Source organism: Mercenaria mercenaria, chromosome 17, assembly GCF_021730395.1.
Source record: "Mercenaria mercenaria strain notata chromosome 17, MADL_Memer_1, whole genome shotgun sequence".
In the NCBI taxonomy this organism is placed as follows: domain Eukaryota; kingdom Metazoa; phylum Mollusca; class Bivalvia; order Venerida; family Veneridae; genus Mercenaria; species Mercenaria mercenaria.
The window spans coordinates 49,944,288-49,957,212 of NC_069377.1; the positions used below are offsets into that span (position 1 = coordinate 49,944,288).

The 12,925-nt window shown below is 35.9% G+C and overlaps 2 protein-coding genes across 2 annotated transcripts; both read left to right on the forward strand.

Moving 5' to 3' along the window:
• Positions 1 to 182: 182 nt before the first annotated feature.
• Positions 183 to 1,145, forward strand: LOC128550008 (transcription intermediary factor 1-alpha-like). The gene has a single exon (XM_053527837.1). The coding sequence runs from the start codon at positions 183 to 185 to the stop codon at positions 1,143 to 1,145; it is 963 nt and encodes a 320-aa protein (XP_053383812.1).
• A 9,280-nt stretch (positions 1,146 to 10,425) lies between these two features.
• LOC128550009 (protein wech-like) lies at positions 10,426 to 12,291 on the forward strand. The gene has a single exon (XM_053527839.1). The coding sequence runs from the start codon at positions 10,426 to 10,428 to the stop codon at positions 12,289 to 12,291; it is 1,866 nt and encodes a 621-aa protein (XP_053383814.1).
• Positions 12,292 to 12,925: the final 634 nt, after the last annotated feature.

Here is a 12,925-nt window from a genome sequence, read left to right on the forward strand (position 1 = left end):
GTTCTGACTGGCAAAGTGCTCGTGCATAGGATTAGCAACTTCTGGATTTCACAAGACAATCGAAATATAGGATTTACTGTGCACGCTAGCGTTTACAATATTGTAACAGATTTACGTCTAGAATGAGATGCAATTCCAATCTTGACATATTTTGGTATCAGTTAGAAATTGTATAAAAGAAGATGGCAAGTGTTAATCCAAGTGACGATGATAACCTAATGAAGAGTCTGATGAAGTGCATGAAATGTTTTTGTGAGCAGTGCGATGAGCATGGTGTGTACGCGGTCGCTTGTGGATTCTGTGTGGATTGTCAGGAATACATATGTGACATGTGTATGGTGTACCATAAAAGATACCTGCCCGGTCATACCCAACAGGATAAATACACCATGCCTCAGGATTTCTGCTTTGAAAAATGTGGCAATCATCAAGAAAAGGCTATCAAATATTTCTGTCAAAAATGCGACAAGCTTGCCTGTGTAAAATGCAAACAAGAAGACCACAAAAGCTGCAGTCTGGATCATATTCCCTCCCTTATACATAGAAACGTTCTTGATGTCAGCAGTGAGATGATAACTTTAAAAGAAAAAATTGATAATATGTCTAAAACACTGGAAGAAACGAAAGAGAAAATAAACCAAAACTTTTCTAAAGTTTTTTCTCAAGAAAATGACGCAAAATCAAGAGTTAAGCAGGGCATTGTGGAAAAGAAAAAGAATTTCAAGAGACAAATGGATGAGGTGATTAATGCATTTGACAAAAGAATGGATGAAATAATAGCAAAGCTTAAAGAAGAAAGGCATGAAAAGGTGGCTTGGCTTGCAGAACAGAAGAAAATATTTGAAAGACAACTCAGTGAAGGGGTAGAAGAAGTACAATTTGAAATAGAAAAGTTTGTAGTAGCAGATCAAGCGAAATTAAATGCCCTTCAACAAGATTGCAAGGAAGTAACAGACGATTTAAAGTCACTGAGGTATGATCTAGAACTGAAACGGAATATTGGCCAACAAGGCAATCTCTTTGTAACGTTTAAAAAGCTGCAACCAGACATTACTAAATGCCATGAAAAAATGAAAACTTTGATTGAAAAGAATAAAATCAGTGACTATGAAAATTTATTCCGAAGATGTGTCCTTGACTTTTGAACCTACTATTTTAACACATAGTGTCTTTACCATACGTAAAGTTGTCAGTTTTAACAGACGACAAGGTAGTCTTTTTCCCGAATATGAATCTAAAAAATTTCAAAGTCGAGAAACGTCGAACCCGTAACATTTTCCAGTTTAATGTGTTCCGAGTGAAAACAAACTTGTAGTTGCAAACTACAAGCATAATTGTCTCTTTATATTCAATGATTTGACTCATATCACACCTGCAAATGTTGTAAATCTGTCTTCAAATCCATGGGGCATTACAAAAAATCACAGCTGATCAGTTGCTGTCACATGTCCGGATGTCAGAAGCGTCCAATTTCTGACCATTTCTTCTAAAAATATGAACTTAAACCCCAAAAGTTTGCGCGTGGGAGGAAAATGCTATGGCATAGCATGCACTGGTGAACATTTAGTCGTTTCTTTCCTTATCCAGCAAATATCAGAGTTATAAACTTCGATGGGATCGTTATAAATCATCTTGTCAGACCCAATGACGGGCGGGTTTTATTCAAATCTCCCCTGTGCCTAACATTAAACGTAGACCATTCCGCGTTGTACATATCGGACAGCGAGGCTAACACGGTTTTCATGTATGACATTTGAAGGAAAGGTTAAGGCCATCTACAAAGATGATCAGCTGACAAGCCCTTTACATATGGCAGTTGACGGAACTGGATTAGTTTACGTTTGTGGACGAACATCAAATAATATTCATCAGTTGTCTTCTGATCTCAAAAAAGGAATAGTACTTCTCGACAAACATGAACTTACAAGTCCAACCAGTGTGGCATATTGCACGAAAAGAAAACGTCTTTATGCGGGAATGAAAAATAAAAATGTTGTCAAGGTTTTTAAAATAAAAACAGTCCAAGATGTTGAAACTTTTGAACAAATATGACATTTATAAGGAGGACTTACAACCGAACAATCCATTGTTCAACTAATATTATAGTTTTTACGAACACTTCTGTATTTCTGCGAACTTATCAGGTGATCATTTTTTGTTCTTTTAAGAAGATAAAGAAAATCTAAAATTTCAAAGTGTGATTATGAAGTTTACATGGATAAAACTGTTTCACGGATAATATTTGAAACATTTCATTAATTTTTCAAGATCACGTTTAGTTAAAAATATTCACAGTTAAAATGAAAACTTCATTACTTGTTTACCATCTAATTATCTATGATTTAAAAATTAAGCATATTCTAAAGTTGTTCAGACAGTTAAATACATCAAATATACAGAAGCAGTTCAAAGTTATATGTAAGATCGCGGTGAAAATCAATTCAATTCACTAAGTCGAAAAACTGATCTCACAATATAGGTATGCCACATGAGATATAATTATAGCATTGCGCAAGCACACTATTGTGAAAAATAGAGCAGACTGACATTTAATACTTCAGTTTTAGATTCAGCCTGTCTGTTATTGTTCAAGTCATAAGAACTTAAGAACTGCATTTTGATATGGTGACTGATTGTGCCTTTTTGTTATTTTATTCTGTCGCAGCGATAGAAAGACAAACGTCGTTAAGGCGCCCCGCTGGACGTCACCTGCCGCCGAACGTCGTTATGCCGCCCTCCCTAACGTCGCCCCGCCTAATGTCGACCCCCCCCCCCCCCACACACACACACACAACACACACCGAACATCGCCCGCCACACGTCGTCTTTTCGCCTTCCGGAATGAGTAATAATATTTGTTTACGAACGCAGGTGGCAGAGCGGCGGATATTTCTATCCGATTCGTAAACACACGACTGATATTTTTTCTTGCATATCGTATAAGTATAAGCTTTTTATTCTGACAGATTATTTTTCTTGCATACCGTAATTTTCAAATAATAGAATAAATAAAGCAAAGCTACAACTTAAATAAAAAGTTTTTAACATAACACTTTATATTATCTAAGAAATATAAATTAAAACAGAAAGAACTAAAAATATAAATGAAAATTCATTATTTTTTAAACGTTTATTTTTCCTAAATAAATCTCTTATAGCTGCACGGTGACCCCTACCTTTTTCTTTCTATTTCGAAGCATTTTTGTGTGTCAAAGCTGCAAAATGTTTTTAAAATCTTAAGGGCAGAATTTTTGGTAGATTAAAAAGTGGGTGGGGTAATTATGTCAACATGTAAAAGTGAAAGAGATTTGTTAGTGACATTTAAGCATATATAATAGTGATATCACTTTGTATTCATAGTATCCTGTAAGTCCTGAAATACCTATAACTTTAGATAGGATATTATATGTTTTATAAAGTACTACCATTTTTTCAATTTTACAAAATTTCAGAAATGATTAAACAGTCGGTGAAGAAAATGCCCTATATAAACTTAAAAACGAGTTTTGGTGACCTGTGCTTTTTCGTCTCTTGTTTGTCTTAGAAACAAATGTTCTTCAAGCTCACAGAGTATGAAAAAAAAATCTTAATGGTGAAAAAAACGACCACATCCTTAAGCTCCAGAAGTAAATATCATATAGGTTTTCAGATATCAAATTCAGTTTTTAAAGTTTTAAAGTTAAAGAAATCAGCCAGAAGAAGCAGTGGTGACGGTCTGCGCGACCCATCGTAAGTTCTAGTCAGTCCTGGCGCTAATTTCACAAAAAAAATTTAGTCAGTTATTCTAAAATCGTGCTTTTGCTTATTATTATTTAACGTTGATTTTTTCTAAAACAATGTATATTTAAAAGCTTAATCATACTATGGTTAGTAGTATTTGCCTGCAGTAGGCCAACATACAAATATGATATTTCTATTTAAACAAGATATAACAAACTTAAATACTTGCTGAAGTATATTTCCTATTTCTTTACTTCGTTTTCTGTAAAAATCAGAATTGTTGTGTTTTGCCTGTCGATAAATACACATATCGACCAAACCTAAAAGGCAACGATTGTTTTATTATTAAATCCAGCCTACTTATAAGTAAAAACTTTGAATACAAATATCTGCAGCCTTTGGTCGCAGTAAATTGTGTACGACGTCGCATTATTTTGACGTCAAAACCCCGTTGACGTCACAGCTGGAGGTTAATACGTGTTTTTTAGTTCCGCTTTCGAGTCATACGGCTTTTATCATTGATCATGTGACTACATCTAAACCAATGGAAAGTGACTATAAATATGGATTAATAAAAATCATATATGGTTCTGATACAGATGAAAAAGTCAACATTGGAGAGACATATAGAGCAAAAAACAAAAAATAATCAAAGCAATTTAAATAAATAATCACTTAGGTTATTCATGAAATTGGGGCCTGGTGTCAATACCATACCTCCTCGTATGACACCAAGAATGTCAAAAAGAAAAGTCTTGTAGTGTTTGATCCACAAAATAAATCTATAACGGATTTTTCATTTGTTGTTTTATTTTGGCACACCCATATGTATGTTATCATTTGAAAGGTATCCAGGGATTGTAGGATTTTTATGCCCCACCACGAAAATGGGGCACATTTTCGTGCGTCTGTCTGTACGTGCACAAAACTGTGTCCAGCCTATAACTTTGTTGTGCTATCAGAATTTGAAATAACTGGACATAAACATTTATCATAAGAGCACATGTCGGGATTAAAACAGATATCCCTTTTTCAAGTCAAGGTCACACTTAGAGGTCAAAAATTTAAAGACATCTTTCCTTTCCGCGCTATAACCTACTTATGCATACATTATTAGATAAATTGGTAAAAACATTCAGCATAACAAGTCATATTCAAGACCCATGCATACGCCTACCTTTAAGATCAATTAAAGCAGGAATAATGCATCTATTTTATATTCCTGGTCAAAGTCGCACTTGGAGGTCAAGATATCGGACTCCGATGATTTTTCAGTGTCACAGAAGTAATAGATGCATGCTGAAGCCGATGCTAGGGAACGTGAGGGGTGTTGCACATTTAATTACCAGTCGAGAACGGACACGATCAAACCGAGTCTGCTTTTTGCATTTTATTCCTCTAAAGGTTCTTCTAGATTTTATTAATTTTATCAACAGCAGTCTTTAAATGTTGTTTGGCGGCTGTAAAATGTCTCCCTGTACTTGGACTTCGTGATGTTATATTTTCTGGTCGTTTGGGATCATGCCGGCGTTCATTCAATAGAGTTTCCACAGAAGCCGGGGCTAGGGGGCGTTGCAGATTTCATTACCTCAGACAATCAAACCGAGTCTGATATTTCTTTTTGCGTGGCTGCGTTCTATGCTTCCAAGGATCTTTTAGATTTTATTACATTTTTCCTTGCCCAGTGTAACTTTTGTATGAACGAATGGATACAATATTCAACTAGCTTGAAACAAACGTTACCATGGCAAGACGATGTGTCACATTCTAGACTTATATCCCGACCTTAAAGGTCAAGGTCATACTTGGAGGTCAAAGCTGTTTACATAGTTGTTTCGTTCAGTCTATCACTTTTGTATGAATGGATGGATCTTCAATTACCTCGGCACAATGATTGACCAAACTAGACAATTTGTTGTACTACTCATCAGACCTCGAACAGACTTTGTAATAGTATAGGTTTTATGGGGTGCTTCTTGATTTCGCTGTATCTCCTTAAACTTACATCTCATGATATTCTCAGTACCGGGATCCCTCCTACCCCAACTTCTAACCTGTAACTCCGCAAGCGATGTTTCCAACATTATTTTTCTCTAAACTGGCAAACCCTAGAGCAAAGTCGTTTCCACATCAACTGCAATCTAGTACAAGTAAACCACCCCCACACCCCTTCCAGGAATCCACATTATCTAATCCCACATTTACGTAGTCAGTACTACCCAGATCCTCCCCATCACCCCCACTCCAATATCAATCCGTCTACGAAATACTCTTCCAACACGTGAAGTCCAGCCGTACAGTCAACTCGGTATTCTTAATTAGTCTAAAATGCGGGTCACTCTGAACGCTTTACTGCTGATGAGAAGAAATACTCCGGCAAAAATTACAAAATGGTTATGTTTACAGACTTTGAATATCTTTAAACAACCATAGGTAATATTATTTACCTATTCTTTCAAGTGATAAACACAGTATACATGTGCAGAATGTAGTATACTGATTCCAGGTGCTACTAGTAATTTTTGCCGAGAAAATATAGGGTTGCCTTTTCAAGAGACGCTTATTTTATTTTCCGGTGTTGTACGTAAATATTAATAATACATGGACATGATGCACATTATATACCTTTCACATTGTAGGGATATAAATTTTGAAATATTTGTTACAAAAAAGTTGTTTATATTAAGCAAAAAGTTATTTAATGTTCACCATAATTTTTCTGGTGTATTCTATATATATACAAATAGTTGTTTATAATTTGTGCCTCACTTCTCTTTCACAAGTACTTACCACTGTTATAATATAACACACAGGTACTCTGTGGCTGGACATATAGCCGCGCCGTGTTGACTACCCGCCGTGATTTGCCCGTTATTTCTCATACAGGGTGTTTCATAATATCTGTTACCATTTCGCTGTTTTAAATTTTTCAAAATATGGAATGTACTTTTAAATGAAAGTCACTAAGCGATAGGAGATATAATAAAGTTTTATTTGATACATAATATCAGCAGGTTTACTTAAAATGCTCACCTCAATGTCCCTTCAGAGAAAAGGTTCAGTTTTACAACATGTGCTCAAGATGACGTCCTCTCTGAAGACCTGACTGCTTTCGGTCGGTCGATATTACCATGTTGTCTGTCAATAACTCACCCTGACTGTTCAAACCTTTTAACTGTTCTGTGCACTTGGATCTTGCTAAGTTTCTCATCCTCAGGATATCGTTTTTGCATTGATCTAATGACTGTGACCGGTGAATAACTCTCATAATACAGCTACACTACTTCTGTGCACTTTTCTATGGGCAACGCCATCTTGAAAATATGGCTTGTTCTGATGACGTCGTTTATAACGTCATGACGTCATTTTTCCCCGTTATTTTTTACATTACGTAAAACTTCATTCTGTCTCCTTTAGAGTACTTTATAACATGACTGCGTTATGTGTTACATGTATGTTATATATTAGCTTGTAATGGTAACAAATATTACGAAACACCATGTACTATGAAATTCTTTATATTCATAGTCACCAAATAACCCACAGCTTTCGATTTAAATACTTCTTTAAATTATTCAGAATTTGCCAATGTTACCCCATTCATTTGAAAATGTCTTGATTACTCATGCCGGTGTAATGAAGTATTTCGACCCCCATAGAATAATGACCCCCCGGTCATTATTCTATAGAAAAAGTGACCCCCCGGTCATAGTATTATGACCTCCAGATCATAGTACTATGACTCCCCCACGTGAAGTAAACTGAACCTCACGAAGAATATTGACTCCCATAGAAAAACGACCCCCGGTCATTTGGTCAAATTTAGTGATAATTCATGTATCTAAGGCCTAATTGCTGCATTTTATGCCCCCACTCGGGGGGGGGGGGGGGGCGCATATAGATTTGCCCTTGTCCGTCCGTCCGTCCTTCCGTTTGACAATTAGCCCCAGATACCATCACTTGACACAGAAATCAGAGCATTCCGCAACGGGAAAAGGGATTCTATTTCCAGACGCTGTATCTTGGTGTATACATTTTTTTTTCAGGAAAATAACAATTCACAATACGTTCACAAAACACACCAGTGTCAATAATCCCTGCAAACTTCGGTATGAAGTAATTCTTCAGAAGAAAACTGCACAAGAAACTGCTAGCATAGAACTTAGTATTAATAGAAGTTGCAATACTTAGCAGTGGCAGTAAAGTACGGTAGCGGCAACAATAGAAAGTAGTAGTAGTAGTAGTAGTAGTGGCAGTGGTAGTGGCAGTTGCAGTAGCAGCAGCAGCAATAGGAATAAGTGACAGCAACAACAGCAGCAGAAGAAGAAGAGGTAGATGTACAAGACGTATTAGTGGAAGCAGGTATAGTAGTATCAGTAGTAGCAGTTGTAGTAGTAGTAGTAGAAGTAGTAGTAGTAGTAGTAAAAGAAGAAGAAGAAGAAGTACATGTAGTAATAGCAATAGAAGTAGCGGCACAATGGTAGTAGTACAATCAAAATGTTAACTATTGGCAATGGAGGGTATTAGAGTTGTAGATCTAGTAAAATTGTCCGTTAGATTTGGTGGGGATCACTTTTTAATAGATATTATCGTCGAAAGTCTTTTTAGAAGCCGGTGTTTTACACGGAAAGAGTAACTTTTTTAAATAGAATAATGTCCGGGAATCGATTTTGTATGAGAGTTCGAATGTAGTAATTTCGGCAGTGAGTATTTTACATGGAAGGAGTCACTTTTTCTATAGAATAATAACCGGGGTCATTATTCTATGAGATTCAAAGGGAGTCATCTTTAGGGAAGTCAGTATTTTACTTGGAGGGGGTCAGTTTTTCTATAGAATAATGACCGGGGGGTCGTTATTCTATAGAGTTTTCAAAGGGAGTCAGTTTTTTATAAGGGGAGTCAATATTTTACAGGAAAGGAGTCACTTTTTCTATAGAATAATGACCGGGGGGTCGTTATTCTATGGGGGTCGAAATACTTCATTACACCGGCAGTTAGTCTGGACCATTTTACAAGCTACTATGTGTTACACTGAATAATGGTTTGTTTCCATGCTGAAAAATTATGTACAGCGTTCATTGTTTTTCACTTATTATGACATAGCATTCCGAAGTCAGTTTCACTAATTAGGTAGACATGTGTAACAGCAATAGTGAAGCCGGTCACGGAGGTCGTGAAAAATTAAATATGATATTTCTTCAATCAGATAATGTCCTCATATTGGCAATTGATCATGTCGAATTTTAAGTATATGGAAACTGGCACTGTACCCATGAATTAACGATCTCTATATCTAATTTAACTATAACACTGTAGTATTCAACCTGTTGAGATCTATCTCATTGTGTATACGATCGATATAGGTTTACCTACCGAAATAACCAGTTCATGGGCGTATTCAGAGGATGTGCGACGGGTGCGAACGCACCCCTTTTTTCGGTAGAGTTTGCAATCTTTATTCCATTAACTTACTGTTTAATATCCAATTTTTATATGTTTTCTGCATTTTTCAGCTCGCTTCGCTCGCCTCATACTGGCTATGATTATTCGCCACTCTTCGTCATGAGAAACAGGTTAGGATTACAGTCGATCGCAATGCTTTTACTTGCTTTTTTTTCAGGTTTTCTTATGAGATTTATAAGATAGCTTCCTGGCCTGAAAAATTCAACATCTCAACCGAAATTTTGATCCAACAGCGTTGTGGTTCGAGTCATTTGCGACATTTGAAACCAGACATTTTACGCGCAGGTGTACAGCTTTTGCTTTATCCGTTTCGCGATGCAACTTTTATGAATTAATGGCAATATGATGCGAGTACATTTATTACAATGACACTGTTACTAAAGTTAAAATATGATATTAAAACGTCTGACACCTTAAATAATTCAAAATATTGTCATAAAAGTAGATTAATTGAAATGTGCGGTTCACTTTAATCATCGTCAAATCTATACATTTTATTCCACCGCATTATAGGGTACATGTATATGTTTATTTACGACTGTGGGAAGTTTCAGTAAAATCTACATTGTTAACAATTTCTATTGGCGGAAACGTTATGATTTCCCATTATGAAAAACTGCGTGAGGTCCACATTTTTCAAATATGTCTAGCACCCCATCAGAAAACCTAAATGATATACAAATTAACAGCTACGTCCTCTAACGTTTGTGGGATTTTTATGACGCAATAGTTATTCACTAATTAAGGAGAGGTCATTTCAGAGGTGGTCAGCGGCATCTGAGAAACATTTGAAGGTTTGTAATATTTATGATTCTTCTTTGACAAACCGGGTTCAAGTCCTAATCCGGCAAGTTCTCAGATATAGTGCAGTGGGGTACCATGCAGTTCCCCTCCAGGAGCCACCCGACCGGGGTTCCCGAGGCGACGGCCTTGTGGGGCGGACGACGGGACAGGCGATTCCGATTTAAAGAGATGTCCCGGCAAGACGGCTCGCACCCCTTCCAGAAAAGCCTGACTACGCCTATGCAGTTCGCTTTGCTGATAGCAACCGACATTAATAATTTATTCGTTACATTTACGTGACATAGTGCATGTGTGCTCTCCACTGAAGACCAAAACTTGCTAAAGACTGGAGTACATGCGTTACGTAAAATACAATATAGGACTCATTGTGTACACTACAGTAGAATAACATGTATTTTTAATATTGAAATAAGATAAGAACTTGTCGTATAAAAGAAAATGGCAGGTATTAGTCAAAGTGACAATGATAACCTAACAAAGGAGTCTGATGAAGTTCATGAAATGTTTTGTGAGCAGTGCGATGAGCATGGTGCGTACGCGGTCGCTTGTGTATTTTGCGTGGATTGTCAGGAATACATGTGTGATGTGTGTATGGTGTACCATAAAAGATACCTGCCCGGTCATACCCAACAGGATAAATACACCATGCCTCAGGATTTCTGCCTTGAAAAATGTGATAATCATCAAGAAAAGGTAATCAAATATTTTTGTCAAAAATGCAACAAGTTTGCCTGTGCAAAATGCAAACAAGAAGACCATAAAAGCTGCAACCTGGGTCATATTCCCTCCCTAATACATGGCAACGTTCTTGATGTCAGCAGTGAGATGATTAGTTTAATGGACAAAATTGATAATATGTCTAAAACACTGGATGAAACGAAAGAAAAAATAAACCAAAACTTTTCTAAAGTTCTTTCTCAAGAAAAAGACGCAAAATCTAGAATTAAACAGGGCATTGTGGAAAAGAAAAAGAATTTCAAGAGAAAAATGGATGAGGTGATTAATGCATTTGACAAAAGAATGGATGAAATTATAGCAAAGCTTAAAGAAGAAAGGCATGAAAAGGTGACTTGGCTTGCTGAACAGAAGAAAATATTTGAAAGAAAACTCAGTGAAGGGGTAGAAACAGTAGAATTTGAAATAGGAAAGTTTGTAGTAGCAGATCAAGCGAAATTAAATGCCCTTCAACAAGATTGCAAGGAAGTTACACACGATTTAAAGTCACTGAGGTATGATCTAGAACTGAAACGGAATATTGGCCAACTAGGCAATATCTTTGTAACATTTAAAAAGATGCAACCAGACATTATTAAATGCCAAGAAAAAATGAAATTTTTGATTGAAAACAATAAAACCAGTGACTACGAAATTGATTCCGAAGACGTTTCCTTGACTTTAGAACCTAATATTTTAACACATAGTGTCTTTACCATAGGTAAAGTTGTCGATTCAACAGACGACAAGGTAGCCATTATCCCGAATATGGATCTAATATTGCAGAGTGAAGAAAAGCCAAAGCTTGTAACATTTTCCAGTTTATGTGTTCTGAGTGAAAATAAACTTGTAGTTGCAAGCTACAAGCATAATTGTCTCTTTATAATCAATGATTTGACTAAAATCACACCAGCAAATGCTGTAAATCTGTCTTCAAATCCATGGGGCATTAAAAAAATCACAGCTGATCAAGTTTCTGTCACATTTCCGGATGCCAGAAGCGTCAAATTTCTGACCATTTCTGCTGAAACCATGAACTTAAACCCCAAAAGTTTGCGCATGGGAGGAAATTGCTATGGCATAGCATGCACTGGTGAACATTTAGTCGTTTCTTTCCTTTATCCAGCAGAAATCAGAGTTATAAACTTCGATGGGATCGTTATAAATCATCTCGTTAGACCCAGTGACGGACGGATTTCATTCAGATCTCCCCTCTGCATAACATTAAACGTAGACCATTCCGCGTTGTACATATCGGACAGCGAGACTAACACAGTTACATGTATGACATTAGAAGGAAAGGTTAAGGCCATCTACAAAGATGATCAGCTGACAAGCCCTTTACATATGGCAATTGACGGGACTGGATTAGTTTACGTTTGTGGACGAACATCAAATAATATTCATCAGTTGTCTTCTGATCTCAAAAAAGGAATAGTACTTCTCGACAGACATGAACTTACAAGTCCAACCAGTGTGGCATATTGCACGAAAAGAAAACGTCTTTATGTGGGCATTAAAAATGAAAATATTGTCAAGGTTTTTAAAATAAAAACAGTCCAAGATGTTGAAACTTTTGAACAAATATGACATTTATAAGTAGGACTTATAACCGAACAGTTGATTGTTCAACTAATATTATAGTTTTTACGAACACTTCTGTATTTCTGCGAACTTATCAGGTGATCATTCTTTTGTTCTTTTAAGAAGTTGAAGAAAATCTAAAATTTCAAAGTGTGATTATGAAGTTTACATGGATAAAACTGTTTCACGGATAATATTTGAAACATTTCATTAATTTTTCAAGATCACGTTTAGTTAAAAATATTCACAGTTAAAATGAAAAACTTCATTACTTAATTTGGGACGTGTTTGTCGAGAAAATTTAAGTAATTCTGATATGTGTATTTTTGTATAAATGTTTAATTATAAATTGACTGTATGGCTGTATGTGTGAATGTATATCAGTTGAAGGCCATACTGGAAATAAGTTGTATAATATCTGTATTTGTACACTTAGTATGTAACCTTCAGAAAATAAAGTTATTATTATTATTATTATTATTATTATTATTACTTGTTTACCATCTAATTATTTATGATTTAAAAATTAAGCATATTCTAAAGTTGTTCAGACAGTTAAATACATCAAATATACAGAAGCAGTTCAAAGTTATATGTAAGGTCGCGGTGAAAATTAATTCAATTCACTAAGTCGAAAAAC

Bases quoted from the DNA above. Each gene is read 5' to 3' on its own strand.
- LOC128550009 (XM_053527839.1), top strand. From the start codon at position 10,426: ATGGCAGGTATTAGTCAAAGTGACAATGATAACCTAACAAAGGAGTCT.
- LOC128550008 (XM_053527837.1), top strand. From the start codon at position 183: ATGGCAAGTGTTAATCCAAGTGACGATGATAACCTAATGAAGAGTCTG.